At 45.0% G+C, this 23,889-nt stretch overlaps 1 protein-coding gene across 3 annotated transcripts in view; it reads right to left on the bottom strand.

Moving 5' to 3' along the window:
• Window positions 1-2,863: 2,863 nt before the first annotated feature.
• Window positions 2,864-23,889, bottom strand: part of MFSD2B (major facilitator superfamily domain containing 2B) — a 60,331-nt gene continuing 39,305 nt past the window's right edge. For all 3 annotated transcript variants that reach the window (XM_039532936.1, XM_039532937.1, XM_039532938.1), the window contains 5 exons: window positions 15,337-15,417; window positions 10,601-10,710; window positions 8,968-9,111; window positions 6,466-6,642; window positions 2,864-5,137 (listed from right to left, as the gene is read on the bottom strand). In XM_039532936.1, coding sequence (XP_039388870.1) covers window positions 5,080-5,137; window positions 6,466-6,642; window positions 8,968-9,111; window positions 10,601-10,710; window positions 15,337-15,417 — 570 coding nt within the window. In that variant the 3' untranslated portion in view covers window positions 2,864-5,079. The remainder of the gene's footprint in view (window positions 5,138-6,465; window positions 6,643-8,967; window positions 9,112-10,600; window positions 10,711-15,336; window positions 15,418-23,889) is intronic.

The raw sequence follows: 23,889 nt of genomic DNA, 5'->3' as shown, positions 1-23,889 counted from the left end.
TCTGGTTCTCTAGGCTCTCCCTTCCCTGTTTTAATGCTGGGCCATAATGCACTGTCAGTGCTTGTTTCCCATTCAGCTGTACGCACTCTAACCCACAGTGGAGCTTGGGGCACTCCAAATTCTGGAGCTGATAGGACGGAGGTTTGGAGCGGGCTAAGTAAAAGCATGCACAATTTAATACGCCAAGCCTGCTCCTGCTCCCATTAAAATCAACACCAGGTTTTCACCAGCTCCAATGGGGGTAGGATTGGGCTCCAACTCTAACTGGCGGGGGGGCGGTGTTGTTTGTAGTATGGTTGGGAGAACCTGGTTATAAGATTACACTTTAAACAAAAACTGTTAGAAAATTAGTATCCCTCTAACCCTGTCAGATAACAATGCGCTGGCACAGTGAGAGCTGTAATATAACGGATTCTGTTGCCTGAAAAGCTTGGAAATCACTGATCTGTACTATTTTGTCCTTCATAAACTGAGCATTTGTTTCAAATTACTGTACAAGTGTCATTCATTGAGGGACTCAAGAACTTCCCTCAATAGCAGTCTCCCAAGGAGACTTACATATTTCTGAACTTTATGGATGCATAACCCAGAAAGGCAAATCCAAAAGGAGATTAGGATTTAGATTCTGAAATAAACTATGGGCCCAATGGTCCCGAAAGAGCTCCCAATCAAGAAGGTCTATGGCTGCAAAATTGGGGCCCCGGGTCTGCCCAACTCCACTCAAATTTTGCTCTTATATGAATGGAAAAAACAAATGGAAATCCCTGCATGCATCATGGACTGAATATGGAACTGTGTTAGCAGCCTTATCTCTAAGGTTCAGCTATAGCAGAGAGAGAATTATTACTCAATCCGGATTGTACTTAGTGTAAATATTTAATATGCACACATAATAATACAGAGATCTGATTCTTTCTGACACGTTTAGGGTATAGACAATGATTGTGCTTAGTTTTTAAAAAATTGCTAGAAGATAAAAAAAGAATTCATTCTTTCACAGTGCAAACATTAAGCCTTGAGAAAAGATACAAAAAATCCCTATCCTGCTTCCTTCTCCAAATCCATTGTTAGTGCTTTTTCTTTAAACCTTAGAAAAATACATTCATGTTATGAACAAAAATACAACTTTGATAATTAATATGATAAAATAACTCAGCACTATTCAAATTATAAAAATATAGTTATATGTTTTATCTACAAAGATTTCTGCCATACTTTGACGATATTCATTAATACTGTCATATGCAAGTATTTCCATTAGAAACCCTGAAAAATTTCTTGCCAGAAGCAGAGGTAAGGTGCAGTTTTATAACTCAGAAAGCTCACACTGCATAGGGCTGAAGTCTGTAAACCCAGTTGCACAGCTGATATAGTATACATTGCACAGGCCATGGTCAAGTTAAAAAATGTCTAAGGCTACGTTTTAGTCGTGGGTATTTTTAGTAAAAGTCATGGACAGGTCACAGTCAGTAAACAAAAATTCATGGCCCATGACCTGTCCATGATTTGTACTATATATCCCTAACTAAAACTTGGGCTGGGGGGCTGCAGGTGCTTGGGGATGGGGGGCAGTCCAGGGGCATGGCAGGTGCTGGGGAGGGTGTCCCCAGGAGCCCTGCTGGTGCTGAGGGGGAGGTGTGTGGCGGCGTGCGGCCCAGGCCCCCTGCTGGTGCTGGAGGAGTGGAGGGCGGCGGGCAGCCCAGGCCCCCCACTGGTGCTGGGGGGAAGGCCAGGTGGCAGCGCTCAGCCCAGGACCCCTGCTGGTGCTGGCAGGAGATGTGGGGGGGTGGGGGTGGCACAAGGCCCGGGACTCATTGGCCGGGAGCTGCAGGGGCAGTGACTGAGTGTGGGCAGCACATGGAGCCCTCTGGCCCCTCAGCCTAGGAGCTACAGGGATGTGCTGGCCCACCCTCCTTCCCCCCAAGGTAAGCGCTGCCCCACACCCCAACCCCCTGCCCAGCCCTGAGCCCCCTCCCATACCCAAACTGTCCCAGCATCCCAGGGGATGCCTGATCTCCTCTGGCAGCCCTGGAGCCAGCCACATTGGTTGCTGCCGAAGTCACGGAGGTCACGGAATCCATAACCTCCATGACAGACATGCAGCCTTAAAAATGTCTAATCAAACACTGTCTGCAGCTACCCTTTTATTAAAAACCCACCAAGCTAGGTCCTTAGCTTGTATAAATGGATGTAGTTCCATTGACCTGAAACTATGGATTTATAGCAACTGAGGAGCTAGCTCTCTAGCTCAGAGGTGGCACAAGACCCTCCTGCCTGGCCCCTTAACTCCTGCCCCGGGAGACTAGCCCCCAGCCCCATCCCTGTCGTTCCTCCTCCCCCACAGCTTCACCTCGCCCCGCCACCGGTACAATGCTCTGGGTGCCTGGGCTGTGAGCCCCTGAGGCAGCGCAGCTGCAGAGCCGCAGCCTGACCCGGTCTTTGTGCTGCGCGGTGTGTGGCTGGCTCCAGCTGGGCGACGCGGCGGCTGCCTGTCCTGGTGCTCTGGGCAGCGCGGCTGTAGCGCTGCCAGCCACCAGTACTCCAGGCAGCGCGGTAAGGGGGCAGGGAGCAGGGGGGGTTGGTTAGCGGGCAGGGGTGTTCTGGGGGGGGGTCGGGGGTGGGGGTGTGGATGGGGGGCAGGGCAGTCAGAGGGCGGGAACAGGGGTTGAATGGGGCGGGGGTCCAATGGGGCAGGGGTCCCCAGGGGGCAGTCAGGAAGGAGAGGTGGGATAGGATGGGGCAGCAGGGGGCAGACAGGGGTAGGGGTTCCGGGGCCGATCAGGGGACAGGGAGAAGGGGGGGTTGGAAGGGACAGGGGTCTTGGGGGGAGGAGTCAGGAATGAGAGGAGGGCTTGGATGGGGCGGCAGGGGGCAGTCAGGGGAGGCGGTTCTGGGGGCTGTCAGGGAACAGGGAACGGGGGGGGGTTGGATGGGGCAGGAATCCCAGAGGGCCGTCACGGGGCGAGAAGCCTCCCCTAACCAGCCCTCCATACAATTTCGGAAACCCGACGCAGCCCTCAGGCCAAAAAGTTTGCCCGCCCCTGCTCTAGCTAGTAACATTTGCATTGCAAAAAGTTAAATTGAATGGGCAACCTGGCTTTTACTAGTACTTTTTGTTGTTTTAAAAGTTGAATATTTAAAGACACCTAAATTACCTACAGGTATAGATTGGCACTTCCAACTTGTTTGTTTTCTAGTTTCGTAGCTATGTAATATTACTTGCATAACAGAAAACTCTTATTTTAGAATATAATATCTCTCGGTTTCAAATTCTATCAGACTCCAAATTGACAAAGCTGCTTATGATTTGTAGTCTTTCAAAGACAAATGCCACCCATATACAGATACTTCTGTTTTGTCCATGACCTAAACCAAAAGCAGATTTTGGCTTCAATTCACCAAAACTCTTATACATGTGGTTAAGTCCATCCTTAGTCAACAAGCATTTAACCATGTGTTTAAGTCTCATTAAAGTCAATAGGACTTAAGCAGATGCTTAAGTGCTTTGCTAAATGGAGACGGTTCGCTAAATCAGGCATTAGATTTTAAACTGGACTGAGAACCTTCTACTACTAAAAGAAACAAAAAAGACTCCAGTGAATGCATTAATTTCACTTCACAGTGTCTTTCAATAAAAGGCTTCCTGGAATCTAGTATCGGTATCATCACTAAATTGCTGGATGACCTTGAGCAAATCACTTACAGCCTAATCCAACTCCCACTGACTCTAATGGGAGCTGGATTAGCTCTTAATCTCTGTGGGTCAGTTTCCCTCCCTGCAAGATATACACAGTGGTATGTACCCCTTACAGGGGTGTGGTGAGGCTTTAATTAATGCTTCTAAAGCACCTTGGCTCAAAAAGGCACCAACTAGACAATCGGTGCAGGCTCGTTATTCTAAATTGCTACATATATGCTGAGAATTTGTAGCACTGCTGCAGCTCTCAATAGATGCAGGACAGCGTTCTGTATGTGGGAATGTGTGCCTCGTACAAGTAAAATACAAAAATGTAGGGCCTAAATTTCCAGAAGTGACTAGTGGTTTTGGGTGCTCCAACATGAGCTGCCTGAAGTGGGCCTGATTTTTAGAAAGGGCAGAGCACCCACACCCTGACAACTGGGCACTTTGAAGTGTCAAGGGGGCACTCAAAAACTGAGGCACCCCAGACCACTAGTCAATGACTCTTGAAAATGTAGGCCTCTATTAATATAAAAGTTTGACTTAACGCCCCCAAATAAAGTCACATTAAAATCAGGTTTGGAGCAGTTATTTGTGAGAACGTTTTCAACACGCGGCTCTGTTATCAACTGCATCCAGGGCTTGTTGGAACTCAAAAAGAGGCACTAAATCTTACATGTTTATAGCACATTTCATCCTCAGAATCCCTAAGGGCTTTACAAACTTGAACAAATTATACACAAGGATCATGTCCATCAGCCACCAAAATGCAGACACTTCTAGAGTGACACGTAGCAAATGTGCAGCGAACAGTTTAGAAAAAAGTAATGAAGAATGCTGTATCCAACAGAGGCTACAAGGACAATTTAGGTCAGAAGAATGTAATCTCCTGAGTTAAAGTTTGGCCAGGACACCATGTTTAAACACCCCTGGATCTTGCCAACAGTTCCAGAAGAAATTTCGTGATTGCAGGACTTTGGTTTTATGTCTCATATGAAACACAGCATCTTCAGAAGCAGGTTATCCTCAGTACAGTGCTGGGGCTCTGGTTCAGCACTGACTAGAGGGAAGAGTGCCACCTACTGAATCTTTCTAACACCACTTTAAGGGCATCAGAACACTGGATGAAGTTTACATACTTATGAATTGTGAGCATCCCCTTGAGGTATCTTATTGGCTGTCCTCAGAATCTTCCTATTTTGTCAGTCAAAATCAGATCCTTACCATTAATGTAACAGAGCCCTTTGCACTTTTGTGTACTGATGCTTCCAGTATCCTCTAATAAAACTTAAGTGGGATAATTCAGAAGATTTTCCCTTCCTTCCTCCCGCCCCCACAAGTACAGTGCTTTGGAATCTGAGGTCAGACTTCGGTTTGAAAAGACACTTCTCTCTAAACTTTCATATCCAGGTATCCTCTTCATTTTTGGAAAGGTTGTCAGTGCTCGGATGACTCCTTCTGTAAAAGGCAGAGAGGATCACAGGTGAAGAGATTTCTATTTTTCCCTGCTGGCTGTTATTTTACTGTTATTTTTTTAGCTAAACTTACAGGTTAAAATTTAGCAACCTTGAATAATAAAGAGAGAGAAGGTGAGAACCACTAGCAAGGTATGTTTGTTACAGTGTCTTGACCAATTTCCACATCTGGTATTTTAAGATCATACAAAGGAGAAACAGCAAAGACCTACTAAATAATAATAGATGGAGATATACCTATCTAAACCCTGAAAGGTCATTGAGTCCAGCCCCCTGCCTTCACTAGCAGGACCAAGTACTGATTTTGCCCCAGATCCCTAAGTAGCCCCCGCAAGGATTGAATGCACAAGCCTGGGTTTAGCAGGCTAATGCTTAAACCACTGAGCTATCCCACCCCCCAAATTATATTACCTAAGCCATCAACCAGACAGGGGGCATTGTTCTACAGTATATTTTGAGGACTTAATATTGTCTTAAATACGCTAAATGATGGCTGAGGGTTTACTCCCCTCACCCTTGATATTTGGCCTAATTTTTTTTAACTGGACCAGGAGTCTTCCAGGAAGAAAAGAAAAGGAAAAGAATATATGAATGAATGTAAAAAACAAGCAGAACAAATTTTTAATCTCAACCTACCACAAGATTTCAGACCTTCTTTACACACCAGAAAGAAAAAAAATTTTTTTTCCCCATTTGCAGATAGCTAAGGAGAATATAATTAAACATGACCTAAGAAATGTCCCCTTCTGGTTTCCACTGGGTACAATATTCTCCACGTCCAAGCTTAAACTTTAGTATAATGGTGCTGTGCTATGCTTCACTCATGAAAGGCTGGTGGATTATGTGATTTCTGTGCATTATTTTGTGTCATTTAAATTTGCAGATAACTTTGGGAAACGAAACAGAAGAAATTTTTTACAAAGACACCCTATATACACAAGGACTCTGCAACAAAGGTAAGATACTAGAACAGTGGTTCTCAAACTTTTGTATTGGTGACTCCTTTCACATAGCAAGCCTCTGAGTGTGACCCCCCCTTATACATTAAAAACACTTTAATATAAATTTACCACCATTATAAATGCTGGAGGCAAAGCGGGGTTTGGGATAGAGGCTGATGGCTCCGACCCCCAGTTTGAGAACCCCTGTACTAGAAAAACGTAATGTTCTGCTAATTTACAGAATTTAAAAAACTTTAAACAAACCCAAAACTATGATAGTAGCTAATAATTTCCCCCACCCTGAATCCTGGGATCCTGTAAAGAGAGGCTGCTCTGATATTATTGCACTTTGCTGCTGAGTCAAACCTACCTTAACAGCTCGAGTGCAAACTCAGTTTCTTTTCGACTTTTTTCAGTGATTGGGTAGAAGAGGAGTATGGATAAGCCTATAACAATGAGAATGGCAGGGACTGCCCCAATCAGGATTTTCAGTGTGAGGATCACAGTGCTGGATTGCTTGCACAGCCCTGTTTTATAACCGGCAAACCTATGAAAACACACATACAGACATGTTATTCCCCTACCTAAAAGGCACTTGGTCACGTTAAGGGCTTTCCCCGATCTCCTGCCCTTCCACCACTAACTGAACGGCTGCTCCAATTTCTTCTTACACTTCCTCTTTTTATATCTTATCTGCTCCCTTTGGGGCGGGGGGGAGTCAATCCTACGGCTACCAACATGAAATTTGTTATTGATTTCAATGGGAGCGGGTTTCAGCTCTTTTCCCCCCCTTTCTTCCACTCCTTCTCTTTGTGCCTTCTCTCAAATAATTTCATTACCTTTATGCAGTCAAAGCATGGACTTACGTGCTGTTGTTATTATGTACAGACTTAATTATTAACAAAAAGGGACAATAGTGAAATGAAATCCTATATAGCTAGGCTTAGAAGGATTAGATTTTTATTGTTAAATGTCGATTTCACTGTACACACACACAAACTGAGGAAAAAATATTTCCATTGACAATAATCAAAATGTACACAGAGGCAAAGTAAGAAAAAATGCTCCTTGAGAACTTATTAGAGTTTGATTTAAGGAGATCTATTTTGTATATTTTGACGTGATGTTGACAATTTGTGTTTTAATGATTATAAAGCTTTAGCTTTTTGAATATCAGTATGTATTGTCATTAAATAATTGTCCGATCTCCCCCCATAATTTCCCACAACCATGAACATTTAAAGAGAGAAAAATAAAATAAAAACTTAAAACCCATAATGTTGTGCCACTGTGAAAATTTAAATAGATAAAAATTGAAAAAATGCTTACAATAAATATTGATCTTATCCATCAGAATTATAAAAAAATAAAAATTGAATTCTGCCAAGTCTCTATATAGGGGAGCTTGTCTGATAAGTGAATCCTATCCCTACTCAACAAAGCTCTTAAGCATGTGCTTAACTTTAAACGAAGGTGAGTAGTCCCACTGGCATCAACAGAAGTTCTTACCTCCTTAAAGCTAAGGACATGCTTCAGAGCTTTGCTGAACAGGGAAAGGATTACTCCTATGCTTAAAGTTAAGCATGTACTTATGTGATAGGCTGAATCAGGGCCAGAGGTATGCATAGTATTACAATTACTGATGCCCTGAGCTGTTCAGTGCCAACTTGTAGAATTATTCTGTCTCATCCTGAACATGCACCTATGAAAAATTATTACCCATATTCCATCAAACTGCCTCCTATGCTCTCCCATAAATGTCAGCTCTGGACTCCAGCAGATGGCAAACTGCTGGGAGCTCGCTAACTGGAGTGAAGTAGCGTTAATCAGTTGACAGTAATTCTGTTAGTTATGAGCTCTCCGTATGTAGTCACTAAAACACAGAGACTTGTTTTCCTGAGGAAAAAAAAAGCACTGCAGCATCTGCTGAAAATTCATAACAGCTTGTCGACAGATAAGTACTGACAAGTGGTTCACAGTGCAGTCTACACGGGAGCTACCACATCCCAACTTCTTCTCATTTTGGTTCTCCCGCCTTAAACTAGAGTAGCAGTGGCAGAAGACACATAGTTAAATCACAACCGCCAACTGGGACTTGATCTCCTGCTCTACATAACATGACCTCTATGGTGCAAAGTCAAGGTCAGCGTGGAGGGGAGGTACTGTAGGGTCACAGCACTCCACTTTTCAAGAACATTTCAGAAATATCTGGTTAATTACACTGGCTCTACCATCTATTTGAAAAAAAGTGACTTGTGACATTCATCTGGCTGGTTGAAATTTTTCCATTGGATATTGGGGTTTCAACGACATGAAAGCTTTAAAGGGCCTGGTCTGCTTTTCCTAGAAAAAATGCTATTTTTTGTTCAAAATAAAATAAAATCTAAACAGACTAGACAAACAGTGGGAGGGGAAACAGAGGGCCAAAGAATTGACTTGCTCAAGGTCAACCTAGGAAGGTGGTTGAATCTACATCCTTAGAGGTTTTTAAGGCCTGGCTTGACAAAGACCTCCCGAGGTCTCTTCCAACCTTAATATTCCATTATTCTATAACAAAGACGGCCTGAGACAGAACTGAGAACAGAACCCAGGTCTCCTGACTCTTAGAGCCCAAACCACTAAGTCCATGCGGCTACCTAAAGAAAGCAACCTAAAACCAAACAGTTCTTAACAGGCCACCAGGTGTCCTGGTGACCAGAAGTCTGACCTGTCAGATAACAATTTTGTGTTTAGGATCGGCCATTATAAATTCAAGCTGGCAACCAGACGGTCTTTGAGCTCCCTCCTTTTGCGAATGGTGAGAAGGCAATTACCACACAGCACCTCAGAGCCCTTTAATACAGTAACTAAGTGGATATAAAACATCACTTACTCCAGGCTTGCTGCGGAAATTCCTAATCCAATCCCGGCCGACATCTTAGTAAAGAAGACGTATGAAGAATAAAAGATGGTTTCAGGTCCCTTTGCATGAGGATTCAGCAGGCGAAAGTGATCAACTACATCAGGCAACATTGACCTGCAGACCAGCAAGAGAAGAGGCGTGTAAAAGCCTCAAGCAGAAGTTTCTGAGCCTCTTTACCATAGAGTTTACAGGGTCTTTTTTCTTGAAGGTTTGATTTGTGGAATTAATTGTGCAAACGAGATCATTTATTTTTGACACGATATTTAGGCTGAGAATTTAGGCTGATATTTAGGCTGTTTCTCTTACAAACAGAGAAAGTCAGATGGCAAAGAACACAGAAACAGAAGAGAGGGTGTTAACTCTGCACTGCTAGGTCAACAGACAAAAATTAGTAATGGTAGGGGCTTTGCCATCTAAATGTAAATGTGGGCAGTGGAGTTTGGAATTTGGTTTTGCAAACCCTCATTGGTTCAATTGAGTGGGTAGAACGTTTTACCCAGGGAATGTCAAAATTTGCTGACTGAGGTGGAATATTTTTGAGGGAGGCACTTGCTAAAACATTTGCAGCACACTGCTGGGTAATTTAACTACTAAGCAGAAAACCTTCTTTCAGAAATGAGTTTGATGACGTTTTGATTTACTACTTCTGCAGGGAGCTAGTCAAATAGGTTATACTGATGGAAAGGAGGACAAAAGTTTTAATAGGAAATGCCTGACAACAACAGTTCACAAGGTTGTAATCTAGTAAGCGAACAAAACCCCAAGGTAGAATTTTATTCACATCGCATGGTTACAATATTTACCTCTTTTTTAAAGTAATAGAAATGGATGATTTAGTTGGGGTTGGTCCTGCTTTGAGCAGGGGGTTGGACTAGATGACCTCCTGAGGTCCCTTCCAACCCTGATATTTTATGATTCCATGATAATAGAAAGGTACAAAAGTATCTGAGTTAGATACTGGGTGATTGTGAATCTATGAGAAGCCCTATCATATAACTAACTAGAGTGCATTAACAAAGCAGCAGTGTTAGGACACTAAAAGGGCCTATTCTCCCACTGATGCAGAGGATTTAGAGTTGCTCACCTAAAGTCAAAGCCCCGAAATACCCATGAGTCAGCACCTATGCCTGCCCCTGTAGCACACTCCTGCATTTGCTGCTTTGTAGGGATCTACAGCTTGGTGCAGGCTGCCCATGCTACATTCTTAATTGTTTAGTATTAACTGATTTGTATGCAATTTCCAATATAAATTCTAGAGTACTGTTAAAAACTAAATCTAAACGACTGATTCATTTACTATTCTCAGGAGTTCTAGACACATGTAGGTTACTAATTAATTTACGAATATTTTCAGAGAGAGCATTTACATTTACACATATGTACACACATACCAGACATTAACAGTTCACACATGACACTGATTACAACATAGTTATCACAGATCTCTCCTAGTCTAAATACAGGGGAAAACTCTGATTTCTCAGGTACCACTGGGTGGTAACTGTTGCCACATTCTGAGTGTTTACATAGTGAACTCCACACAGTACACACACACGCGCACACACACATGCGCACACACACTTCAAATGTAAGATTTGCCTACCATGGCAACAGCAAAGACGATGCAATACTGAGACCAGAGACAAAGGCCACCACGTAAGCCAAACCCAGATTTGGGATTGTAACCAGCATGACCGCAAAGGGAATCATCCACTGAGAGAAAGCAGAACCAGAAGAAAAATGGTAGATAAGGTATATGAAAAGTATATGGCATACAATGGAAAATATATTTTTTCACACCGAAGAGGTAGCATTGTGAAACAGCAGTTTATATATTGCTATGGTCCAACAAAGCTTAAAGTGTCAGTGTTGTGAGAGAACGGTGCTCCCACAGTCCTAGTTCATTACTTAACTTAGCAAAAGGGAGGAAGTGACTAGAGCTCTGCAGCGGGACTGGGATCCCACAGGTCCTGCACGACCCACTGCCATAATACTGGGAGCGGGTAAAATGTACTTTGTTGTGGGTGGGCAAAACCCCAGACTGGTAATTGGTGGGAAAAAACAATCTTTTTCGTAAATAAAGGTTTTAATACTTAAATTTAAGTGAGGGGTAGAAAGAGATTTGATGTCTATTATAACAAGAGTTAAAGTATTGTTTACATGGTTTAAGCAAGATTTATGGTTTTTTAGTGGTAAAAATTGTGTCTGAATTCTGTTTATATATAGGAGGGGGCAGTCAGGAGACCAGGAGCGGGGGGGGGGGTTCGGGGCTCTGACTGGGGCAATCGGGGTGGGAAGTGGGAGGGAGTGGATGGGGGCAGGCCTAGGGCAGGGCTCTCCCCTCTTTTTTGATTGCTGAAATATGGTAAACCTAGGCGAGGGGGGAGCCGGGGGGTGCGTGGGGGCTGGAGCCCGCATACATCCACTGCAGCCTGCAGGAGCCCCCGGGAGGGTGCTGGGCCGCAGGGAGCGCAGCTGCTCCCCGCTAGTGGCACCTCTGCCTTTGCTTCCCCCCTGCACCGTGCTGGCTCCTCCATGGCTGGGGCTTGCTGCTGCCGCAAGCGGGACGCTGTGGCTCTCCGGTGCCTCCGGAAGGCGGCTCCTCCCTGACAAGCTGCTGCAGCGGCCCAAGCTCGGCAAAGCCAGTGAGTGGACTCAGGGCGGGGGCCACCTGGGTGGGGTGGGGAGGGGAGGGCTCACGGGGTAGCTGTTCACCCTCCAGGGGAGTTCAGGGGGCGGGGAGGGGGGAACCTGGTCTGGGGAGCAGCCCCTGGGCATGGCTGGCCCCTGGGGTCTATAAAGGCTCATTGGGATTTGCCCCACAATGAACCGATGTGCGGGCCGGGGGGGAGCAAGGTGGAAGTTTTGCCTAGGAAGCAAAATATCCTTGCACCGGCCCTGCCCCAGGGGGTGCGCGCACCCCAGGTTAAGAACCACTGCACTAAACTGATAAGATCTGCATTTTAATTTAATTTTAAATGAAGCTTCTTAAACATTTTACAAAACTTGTTTACTTTACATACAATAGTTTATAGACTTATAGAAAGAGACCTTCTAAAAACGTTCAAATGTATTACCGGCACGCAAAACCTTAAATTAGAGTGAATAGATGAAGACTCGGCACAGCACTTCTGAAAGGTTGCCGACCCCGGTCTAGTGGCTAGCAGCAGTAGGACAATTTACCCCACCACCTTCCCCATGTCTGTCACTGACTCGCACTATAACCTTGGGTAAATCATGAAGACCCACGTTTCCGGAATTGGAAATCTAAATTTGGATGACCTGGATTTGATTTTCAGCAGTGCTTAGCATCTTCGCTTCCATTTGAAACAATGGGCTAATAAGGGGTAGAGACTCCCTCATTTAAAATGTGGGCTCAAAAGCCATGCTCCCCAGTTGTCCCTGCATTCCATACCAGTCTTGAGATGTCACCTCACATTCCTGTAAATAACTGACACAATACATCACAAAGCTGAGGTCTGCAGAAAATGTAATTTATGTTAAATAACAAACATTTAAAGCTTCTTGGGTTTGTGTTGCTCATTTTGATTCTCTGCACTATATTTGAGGCTTGGGGAGGCTGAGGGCATGAGCAGAGAACTTCAATGAGGGTGCTTCTACTCTGTGCTTGCTATTTCTTTTGCAAGGAAAGTGGTGATCTTGGACATCTTGCCGGCTGGGGTCTAATCCATTTAAACAGGGGACACTTGTCTTACATTTTAAATGCAGTTCCTATCCAAGGAACAGGCATTTGTTGGTAAACCCAAAGGAGTAGCAAACCACCTTCTGAGACTACAAGTTCCCAGCATAAACAGCCTTTGCATTAGCCTACAATGCTTGTAGCACAATCATTATTTCACCACAAGAGAGCACTCCAGCAATACAGGATCACACATTGCCTGCAAACAATTTGACGATTAACTCTGTGCTCAACGTTGTGTGCTCACTGGAGTCAAAGCATCCAGAGAGGTTTTTAAATCAATAATAATACTGATTTAAAATTGATTTTTCTAGTGAGGAAGGAGTATGACCCAGGACAGGCAGAACTGAAATGGTAATTCTCAAAAGCATCGCTTAGGTAAAGGCAGATATGTGGGAGCAAAGCTCTCTAAGCTGCAGAAAAAAAATCACTGCAATAAGCAGCCCATGCATCTCATTTTTTCTATTTCTAAAACAAAAGGACCTTTAAATCCTTAGGTAATCACACTCCCCCTCTCACCTGATCCACCAGGAGCAGTAACAGCAATATTCTATTGTCAGATCATGCCTCCCATCCAGAAGAACTTCACAAACTATTGACAAGCAGCACCATGGAAATGGAGCCACCAGTGGCTGAACGGTAGTAACCTGCACAGCACAGTGGGGCAGAGGGAAGGGAAGTTTTGGCCAAGAATGTTGGAGCAATCCTTTACAGAAAGAACTGCATGAGATCTTTAACACCCATGTGGAGCAGAAATGGCCACCATTTTGTAAATATCTACCCAAAAAACTATGCACCACACATAACTCAATCTCTTTACCCTAGATGGACAAAGGGCTGGGTTGACTAGTGAGGTTTGAACCTGTAGTTCCAGGAAATTTAGAGACCTGGTGTTTAGACCACTAAGCCACCCCCTCCAACCAATTTAAACCTGAGGAGGAGTGGTAAAAAAGGAGTCTATGTCCATCATCTTGAAAACAAGAACTATACTATAATGCTGAGTCTATACAGGTGCTCAGTTTTTCAGGTAACCAGCCCATTTTCAAATCACCTCAGAGAAGTCGCTCTTCCCTTCACCCTGAAGGGGGCTGAAATTATGGCCGGAAAGCCACCTCTCTTCAGATTTTTTTTTCAGAACCTTCTACAGTGACAGAAATACAGTTGCAATTAATGAGGCAATTCTGCTTTCACAGAGACGGTGAGCAGATATAAGAGCTACAGGTTCTCTTGAGCTTACGGCGAAGGAAGCCTTTGGGCTGCACTGCCAGACAAGAGACTTTCACTGAGCAAACAGGAAGTACTCATGCCATATGAGGGTGTGTCTACGTGACAAAAAAAGGTGCTTTCTTCAATCCAGCGCCCTCATAGTCTACAACACAACTAGCTAACACAATGGTAAAAGTGCTAGACCATAATTTGTTTGTGTTGAGGGGGCTTTCCAATAATGGTAAACTGACTTGATTGAGCCAACTTGATTGAAGAAAGCACTTTTCTTTGCTGCGTAGACAATGCCTAGGAGGTAACTCTGTTCCCTTGAGGTCCATCTCAGCTTCTGCTAATTGCCTTTGCTGGCATACTAGTCAGAAGCAGGGATGGTCCTGAACTGTGAATTTCAGATGCATATTTAAAAGCATCCAAAGATCAGAGGTATTTGAAGCCAGTGTTTTGCTTTCAGCCCATCTCCAATTCATCAGACGTCACTGCAATATATAGATTTTAGCTTCAACAAATTGCTGCTATTAGTTACACCAACAGCTACCACCAGCCGTGAAGTATTTGAGGTTATTAAAAATGTTGTAACACTTAAAAAGCTAGATTCAGGGGAGAAATGCAGCCAGTGCCAAGGCTCATCTACAGGCAGACTTTTACATAAAGCTCCCAGTTTCTTCCTTGCCTCCTTCCCAGGCACTTAAAGTGCCTCAGCCTGTATGACGTGTCCAGGCTGAAAGCTCAAGTTGAGCTCCAGAGTGAGGAGTCAACGCAGATAGCAATGTGAACTCTCTCTGCTGCTTGCCCTCAGTCAGGGGTTAAAAAAAACACAAAAAAACAGCAAAAGCTCAGGCAGGCATCTTGGCTCTGCTTTGGGAAGCTGTGACCGTTAAATTAGGCTTCTTTCCTCTGGGATCGCTAAGATGCTAGCAGCTCATTTATTTATTTTACTTTGTGGACACTTGCAGGAAGAGGGAAAACCAACGTTGCAGGATGCTCATCCTTTTGGTTCAAAGGGGTTCGTGCTAGATCTGCCCCCAATTCAGTTCACTGGGGTTTCACTACTCCCTCCACTATGACTGAGTTAGTCAGCTGAAACCACCAAATTTGGCCAAGCTAAATGTCAGATAACATAGCCTTTGAATCTGAAACTCCGTGCTCAGGTTCATCTCTGTGAGACAGATACAAAGTGGAACTTTGGGTCAAGTCTGTATCTCGTCTTCACTCACTAACCCATCTCTTGGAAAATTTATTTGAAAAACCTGGCGTTTGCCTGAACTGGTACAATTCAAGGTTTGAAATGAATCCTGAAATCAGGCAAACTTCAGCTGGTGTCAGTTTTTATTCAAAAGTTGTGAGTGGTTCCTGAAGAAGCTAGTATTGACATGTAAGATGCCATGTTGCGTAGATTTTCACAATGGTTTACTTACGGAAATCCCACATGCTGCACTTTTCTTGCCAAACTGCTGTAGAAACCACTGCCAGAATGGAATGCTCACTGCTGCTGATACCTATAGAGGATGGAAAAATATGTGTACAGTACTGACTAGGTGTAGAGTCATCTCTAGAGGCTGCAGTGACACCCTATATTGTACTATGCAAAGGATTGAGACTGAGGAAGGACAGACAACAACTAACAGACAACTAAAAATCACAGAAATAAGAGATGGTCATCTAGTCCATCTCATTTCCATGCAGAACTGTCCCATGCAGACACACAGAACACCAAGGTGATGGGTACAATACAAGAATTTAAATAGAAAAGAATACAGTACATTCCCCAGTGATTTGTCCAGTGTACTATTAAATGTCCCAAGTGATAAGTGACTAAATCACTATTCCCAAATGATAAGTGATAGAGAGACTATTCAAATACATTTTAAGAACAGAAATTTTCTCCAAATAAGCTTCTTAAATTTTCCCTTTCTCAACGTAAGCCATAGAAATTAGAGACAGAAATGACCTGCTAGGTCATTCAGTCCATCCCCCAGCAAATTCTAATTGTACTTCATGCTACTGCCTTCCATTTAAACATCTGAAAACTTGTGTGTATATTTATGTATAGATATATAGAGATTTATAGATATATATATATAGTGTGGCAGAGCTCCTACCTTGTCCCCGTGGGTCCCACACTTCCAGGCAGTTTATGCTAGCCTCAGAGGCTCACTGCAACCCTCCATGTAGCCCTTTTCTTTCTAGGGCCAGGGTACAGTCTACTGAGCCCTTTTCATCATAAGCCAGCAAGGAGGTTGGTGAGAGAACTCCCACAGTCTCTGTTGTCCCTACGGGCTTATTCAAGAACAGTTGAGCCTCCTGTCCTGACAGGGGCCTGTCTTCCCCTCCCAGGAGGTGTTTCTGTAGTGGCAGGTTGGGGGGAACCCAGGTCCGCCCTCTACTCTGGGTTTCGGCCCAGGGACCCTAATGGCAGCAGCTGTTGGCAGCTGACCTTTCACTGCCAGAATTGCTACATTTCCCTGGGCTACTTCCCCACAGCTCCCCCGCTTCTCTCTCTTAACGCCGTCTTCACCCTTACCTTAGGGCTCCCTTTCCCGTGGTGTGAGGGTGTCTTCATTACCCAGCCCTTCAGCCGCACTTCCTCTCCTCTGGCTCCCTGGCTCTCTTTGGCCTGACTGGAGTGAGCCCTTTTATAGTATCAGAGCAGCCTTAATTAGAGTCAGGTGTTCACATTAGCTTAACAGCCTCACCTGACTCTTTGCAGGCTAATTGGTGTCAGGTGTCCACCCTAGCCTGGAGCAGCCCCTGCTCTGGTCAGTCATGGAACAGAAAACTGCTTATCCAGTGGCCAGTATATCTGCCTTCTACTACTCTGCTGTACCCAACTGGCCTGGGTCTATCACAACAGATACAATTAAACACAACACCATCCTTTAAAAGAAAGGTGAAGTAAGTAAGTACAGGATTCACTCCTTTGAGGGCATATCCAGTATTGCAATTGATCAAAGCCAAAATGGCATCCCATTATTCCTAGCCTTACCCCACCTTGTACCATCCTAAACAATTCCTCTCCCTCCCTGGTATTTATATCTTTCTAATAACTGCAGAGACTAGGGATGTAAGAAAAGAAAGGTTACATACCTTCCATAACCAGAGTTCTTCAAGATGTGCGGTCCCTACCCGTATTACCTGTGGGATATGCATGTGCTTTATGCACCTGAGACTGGAAGATTCTTGCTAGTAGTGTCTATTGATCCCCATGCTCTGATGCAAGGGTAGGAGGGACAGTGTTGACTGGCCACCTCTCCAGTTCCATCTATACTGTAAATCAAGTGTTACAATCCGAAGTAAAGGAGAAGGAGGGCAGGTAATGGAATATAGAAACGGAGCACACATCTTAAAGAACGCCAATTACAGAAGGTGGTCCCTATGTGTATTTCACTGTGCATGACTGACAAGCAGTACTCATGATGCAGGAGGGTGCAATGACTTCTGTAGGAATGCTGACCCAAAGGATGTTTTATTAAATAGTCCTGCCTTGAGTTTAGGGGACTGGACTAGATGATGTACTGAGGTCCCTTGCAATCCTACACGTCTATGCTTAGAGGAGGAGGCTTGCACCAAGACACAAGTGTCTTGTGAGGATACGAATAGAACGCCACAGGGCTTCTTTACCTATATCAAGGAGGGATACTTCCTGAAGCGAAGCTGCTGAAGCACCTCTGCTCTGGCGGAGTGGGCCTTGCTCCACCAGGTGGAGTTGCATGAGATAACTGGTAAGAGAACATGATACAGCCTGAAATCCACTTGGATAGTCTTCGTGAAGATAACGCTTGTCCTTTCGTGTGTTCCACTAGGGCCACAAAGAGCCCAGGCAATCTCAGAAAGGGCTTTGTCTCTGAAGATAGAATGTCAATGCCCAAGGTATGTCCAGGGAATGGAGTCTCTGATCCTAATTGTTGGTATAAGGCTTAGCAAAAAAACCATACAAGTAAGCGTATAGTCTGAAATTACTTTGGACACAAACTGAGGGTGCAGTCTTATTCTTATGGAACACGATGTATAATGGGTCAGCCATAAGCGTGATGTCCACCAGGAAGGCTAACTTCCTAGAGCAGGGGTTCTCAAACTGGGGGTCAGGACTCCTCAGGGGGTCACAAGGTTATTACATGGGGGGTCATGAGCTGTCAACTTCCACCCCAAGACCCGCTTTGCCTCCAGCATTTATAATGGTGTTAAATATATGAAAAAGTGTTTTTAATTTATAAAGGGATCAGAGGTTTGCTAAGTGAAAGGGGTCACTAGTAAAAAAGTTTGAGAGCCACTGTCCTAGAGTAACATGAACGCGAGCATTTTGCTAGTGGTTCAAATGGTGGTTTACTTAGCATGGAAAGGACCAAGTTGGAACCCATATTGGGGCAGGTCTGGCTATTGGAGAGAAGGTCTGATCAAGCCTTTCAGAAATCGCACAGTCACTGGATGTGTGAAGACAGAGTAGACATCAAGAGGAAGGTGGCAGGCACTAATTGCTACCAAATGAACCCATAGGGATCTATGGGAAAGACCAGAAAATTTCAAGGTGAGCAGACAGTCCATTGGGAATGTCCATTTCATCTGAGCACATTTTTGGTGACACTGAGTACAAACAGTGAATCTTTTCAATTTAGCTAAGTAACACCTTCTGGTGGATTCTTTCCTGCTATTGTTCAGGATGGCTTTAACAGCCATTGAACATTTCTGCTGTATGTTCAATGCCCATCCAAATACCAGCCTGTGAGATGAAGTTACTCTGGATTCAGACGCCTGATCTTGCCCTTATACTGGGGAGGATGTCTGGGAAGGACTGGATGCTGACTGGTGGACAAGATGACAATCGAGAAGGATGGGGAACTGAATTCTCTTGGCCATATGAGAGCAATGGCCTTGAGAACTCAAGTTAAGAGTGGGATGGGGTAGGGGGAGACTACATCAAACTTCCCATCCATGTGAGTAGAAGGACATCTCCCTTGGAATTATGACTGTACACCCCATGGTGCAGTATATTGTGCATTTCTTGTCTTGAGACACAAAAAGGTTCAGAGTCGGAGATCCCCATTGTTGGAATAGGTCTTTCACCAATGAATTGTGAATCTCCCATTTGTCATCCATCAAGAAGTGCTGAGACTGTTTGCTCGTGCATTGTGAATTCCTGGAACGTAACCTACCGACAAGGTAACCTGATGACGAATGCATCAATTCCAGAGACAGACTGCTTCTATGCAAAGGGCATAGATCTTGCTCCTCCTTGCTTGCTGACGTAGAACACAGCTGTCATGTTGCCTAACATCACCTGAATGTGCTGAGAATGAATGAATGGTAAGAATTGTTTGCAGGCCTCTCAGACTGCTCTCAGTTCCATGAGATTTTTTTGTGCACCCTGGACTCACAAGGTGTCCATGTTCCTTGTTCGTCCAGATGTGCACCCCAGGCTACTAGGGAGGCATCCACAATTAGCATTTTCTGAGCAGGTGGCAGAGAGAAAGGACCTGTTCTTTGTCCTGCCACCAAACCTTGCATCCTGGGTGGGGAGTCTGTGATGTTCGCCTCTGGTGTTATCTGGACCAGTGATCTGCTAGGTCACTCCAATCCTTGACCCTGGGAGCCAGCCTTACCCTGCTCTGCTGTGAGAACCCCCACTCCTGGGCAGTTCACACACAGCCTTTGGCATGTAAGTTGCTCCCAGCTACTTGCAACCAAATTACACTATCCAATATCTCCAGTCCCAGACACAACCCTACGAACCTCTGTTTTGCAGTGTCCGGTTATGCCTGCTGAAAGCTGAAAGCTTATATGAGTTCATCAATTTAACTAAGAAATTGATATGTACAGGCTTATTATCCCAAGAGGAGTCTCTGACACTTCAAACCAAACGCACTGCTTCAGGTAGAATAAACAAACAAATTTATTAACTATGAAAGATAGATTTTAAGTGATATAAGTCAAAGCATAACAAGTCGGATTTAGTCAAATGAAATAAGAACAAAACACATTCTAAGCTGCCCGTACAAACTTAGATGCTTCTCACCACAGGCTGGCTGACTGCACTTCAGCCAGGCTCTCCGCTTTGATCAGTGCTTTAGTCGCTTGGTGTGGTGTGTGTAGATGTTGGTGGAAGAGAGAGAGAGAACATGGCAAACATCTCTCTCTTTTATCATGTCCTTTCTTCCCTCTTGGCTTTGCCCCTGCCCCCCACCCTTCAGAGTCAGGTGAGCATTACCTCATCGCAGTCCCAAACTGACCAAAGGAAGGGGGTGACTCACTTGAGAGTCCAACAGGTCCTTTGTTGCTGCCTACGCCAGTGTCCTTTGTTCCTGTGAGGCTGGGCTGGGTTTGTCTCATACATGCCCTGATGAGGTGTAAACTGCCTCTGTGCTCTTGGAGAGTTTTTGCTTGGGCTTATTTTAAGCCACGAAGACACCTTTTCAGCCTCATAACTATATACATGAAATTATAACCTATAACATTACTATAACGTTACTGTAACAACAATTACTATAACATCACTCTAACAACAATGCTCAGTGCACCATGAGCCTTCCGAAGACACCTGACATGACAAACTCTGCACTGGATACCACACAATCATTTTACAAGAATGAACACGGGGGTGCTGGGTGTTCCGCCGAGGTACAGAGCGTCACAAAGTGTAACTAATTGGTCCATACTGTGCCTGCTTGGCACAGATACTGCTCAAAACCAGGCTTGTAGACAGTCAAGTCAGAGGCTCATGAATGGTGCCACATAGGTTCAAGATGTCATGTAACCCAGGAGGACAAGGTTGTTTGCGGGAGCTCTCTCAGCTGATTGATCAGGATGTTCATAGACTGAAATCTGCCCATATGGAAGTAAGCTCTGGCCACCTGGTGATGGTTGTTTCTACAGTTGCTCCAATGAATTCTGTGATCTGTGTTGGAGCTGAAATGGACTTTTCTACATTCATGCAGATTCCTAGTTATTTCTGAGGGCATTCTGCCCCCAAAAAATAAATATTCTGCACCAAAAAAAAAAATTCTGCACACAATATTTTAAAATTCTGCACATTTTATTTGTCAAATGAATGTGGAGGCTCCAGCCTGGCACTGGGGAGCACAGGCCACTGGCTGCACAGAGCTTGGAGATCATTGTGCCGCTCCCCCTAGGGACATGGACTCAGCAGTGAGGCTGCACCCAACCCTGACACAGCACAAGGACCAGGCCTGCCCCAGAAACACCCCAGGGCCCTGCCCCTCTGTGCCAGGTGCAGGCAGGCAGGATCCAAGTGTGGAGGGGCTTAGTGTTGGGGGGATCCAGGTGTGGGTTGAGAGGGTTCTGTGTGGGGCAATCTGGGTGCAGGCGGCTCAGTGGGGGATACGGTGCGGGGGGGGGAATCTGGATGCACAGGGGCTTGTTTGGGGGTTCTGGGTGCAACAGTAATGGGATTCTGCAGGGGGGTCCAGGTGAGGGTGGTTGGGGCTCCGTGTGGGGGCTCAGTGAGGGTCCATATGCTGGGGGAGTGGGGCTCAGTGGGGTGGGGATCCAGGTGTAGCTGGCTGGGGCTTGGTGTATGTGTAGGTAGCTCGTCAGAGTGGTCCAGATGCAGGGGGAGTAGGGCTCATCGGGGGGTCTGAGTATGAGGGGTCTGGATGCATGGGGGTTGGGCAGATGGAGGAGCAGCTCCCTGTACAAGGATCCCTCCCCCTGCATCTGAGGAGAGATGGGTGCAGGAAGTCAGAGGGGAGTTTGCAGAACTTCCTGCTGTTGGGGAAGTGATAACGGTCCTTCTCCCATATCAGAATTGCCTGGCGAAGAGAACATGGACTCCATCTCCAAAGGTGAAATACGCTGACTAGTAAAGGGAACAGGAGATCAACTTCTTTCATAATGTTCAGGGACCAACTGTGTCATGATCTCCCTTGTAAGAACTGGGCCTCATAAGATGGGACATTCCAGATCTGGCAAGATGGTGATGTCCTCCGAAAGGGTATATTTGCCCCCATGAGGCGTCTTCTCCCTGTTAACCTTCAGTATTGGCTCAGAAATGTGCATCAGTACCAATGGCCCCTTTGCTAGTAGCGGAGATCAGACTGTCTAGGCTCATGCCTCTCTTGACTCAGCACCAATGGTCCTGCTGCTGCTGACGATGCTGAAGAAGGAGCCTTCTGTCTTTGCAGCCTGTGGGTTGGTACAATGATCTTGATGGGTTTTCGAGTTTCCCTGGCCCAGGTGTGAAAAGTCACCCAGTTTAGAGGAGGGCTGATTCCCCAACACACTTGTAGAAGTGGATCTAGAGGGGAATTTTTCTCTAGGCTTTGGAGAGGGTTTCTTGCCTTTGCAGTGAACCTGACAGGAGGAATGCTTGGCTCTACCTCTGCCTGTCACTGTGTCTGAAGTGCTAGTGCTGGGCAGTGCGCTCCTCGATGCCTCAAACCACTGTGCAGTGCAGTCTGGTTCCATGAGGTGTTTCCTAAGCCTGAACTCCCATGCTTGTCCTGCCAGTCGATGTTATAGTTACCAGTTCAGAGTCCAGATCAATCTAGCGGCCAGCTAGGGAGGAGCCGGGTTCCATCGGTCGTGACATGATGCTCCAGGGAAGTCTTGGCAGGATGAACCCAAAGTTTCATGGCAAGGCACCCTGTTTATATAGTGATTTTCATTGATAGGGACCAATGAGTTTTGCACCGTCATGCGGTAATCAATTGTTGTTTGACAAGTGCTTATTTTTTTAAAATTTTGGTTTTTTTTATTACATTTTTTAGGGAGTTATTCCATGCTGGTTTTTATTACCACTATTTTGTTCCCATTGCCAGTCTTATTTTTAGAGTTGTTAATTTGCCCTCCTTTGAATAGGGGCGTGTTCCAGCCTCCTGGCGCCTTGTGTCTGTCTCCAGCTCCTCCCTAAACCATCTGGTTCAGCAATGGCCTTCACACTTATTTCTTAACCCACACATTCCTCATTTACACACAAAACAGAATTAATTTACACACATTTTGAACAGGAACATCAAATTGCAATGCAAATGAAAACAATCGTGGCATTCCTTCACTTATTTTAAAATGCTAAACCTACAACAAATTGGTGACCCTCAAAGGATCTGTTACTGCCTTGAAATTAGACCAGACATAGATTCTGGCTGATGTATCCCTACCAATGGCGCATTAGGCCATTCCTTTTTGCTATTTAAAAAGGGTGGCTGGCAGGATATGATCTAATCATACACCAGTACGTTTAATACATACTACATTATTATTCTTTATTTTTTTATTTTAAATGATATAAAATACAAACATAAAATGTTACTACTACACAGGGTGGGGAGGAGTGACAGCTACTGTGCTTAGCAGAGATATGAGCTTCTCTGAAGCAGTAGAGGCACATCTGGTGATCATTGCCTTGGGAAGGAACAGGGACAGGAGACACAGTTCTTGAAGGCCAGAATCCTGCCCATAACTGGACCCCATACTGGGAAGGGGGGCATGTTCCCCAAAACCTAATTATCTAATAAACTAAGAATTTTTATATTCAGTATTTACAGTTTATAATATTTACAGGTTTGATGAAGGAGGATCAGCCCTCTGGACACTGGAGAGTTCAGACTCAGGCCATGAAACAGTAAGAAGGAACTGGAGAGGCCTTTGGTCCGCATGGCCGCTTACACCCTCAGATCAGAGCACAAGGAGGGAAAGAGTGCATATGAGGACCAAGGGACACTACTAACAAGAATTCATCCAGTCTCAAGCACATGGAGTGCATGCATTGCCCACAATGGAATATATACAGGAACAAGCACTTGCAGAAGTGAGCCTTTGCTCCACCTCTTATTAATTTTAGTCACTGGAAAAATATCAGTGCTTGAATGTAAGAAAGGAAGCATTAAAAGGGTTGGGGGGGGGCAAAATGGAAACAATGAAGGCTCCTCTCAGATACCCCAAACAGTCCCCCGGCAGAAGCCAGGCCCAAGAGGGGAGCAAGCAGGAGCTTCTCTGACAAAGGTTGATACAGCACTTAA

This window comes from Mauremys reevesii, linkage group 3 (assembly GCF_016161935.1).
Source record: "Mauremys reevesii isolate NIE-2019 linkage group 3, ASM1616193v1, whole genome shotgun sequence".
Taxonomy (NCBI): domain Eukaryota; kingdom Metazoa; phylum Chordata; order Testudines; family Geoemydidae; genus Mauremys; species Mauremys reevesii.
This window is presented reverse-complemented; position numbering and strand designations above follow the sequence as displayed.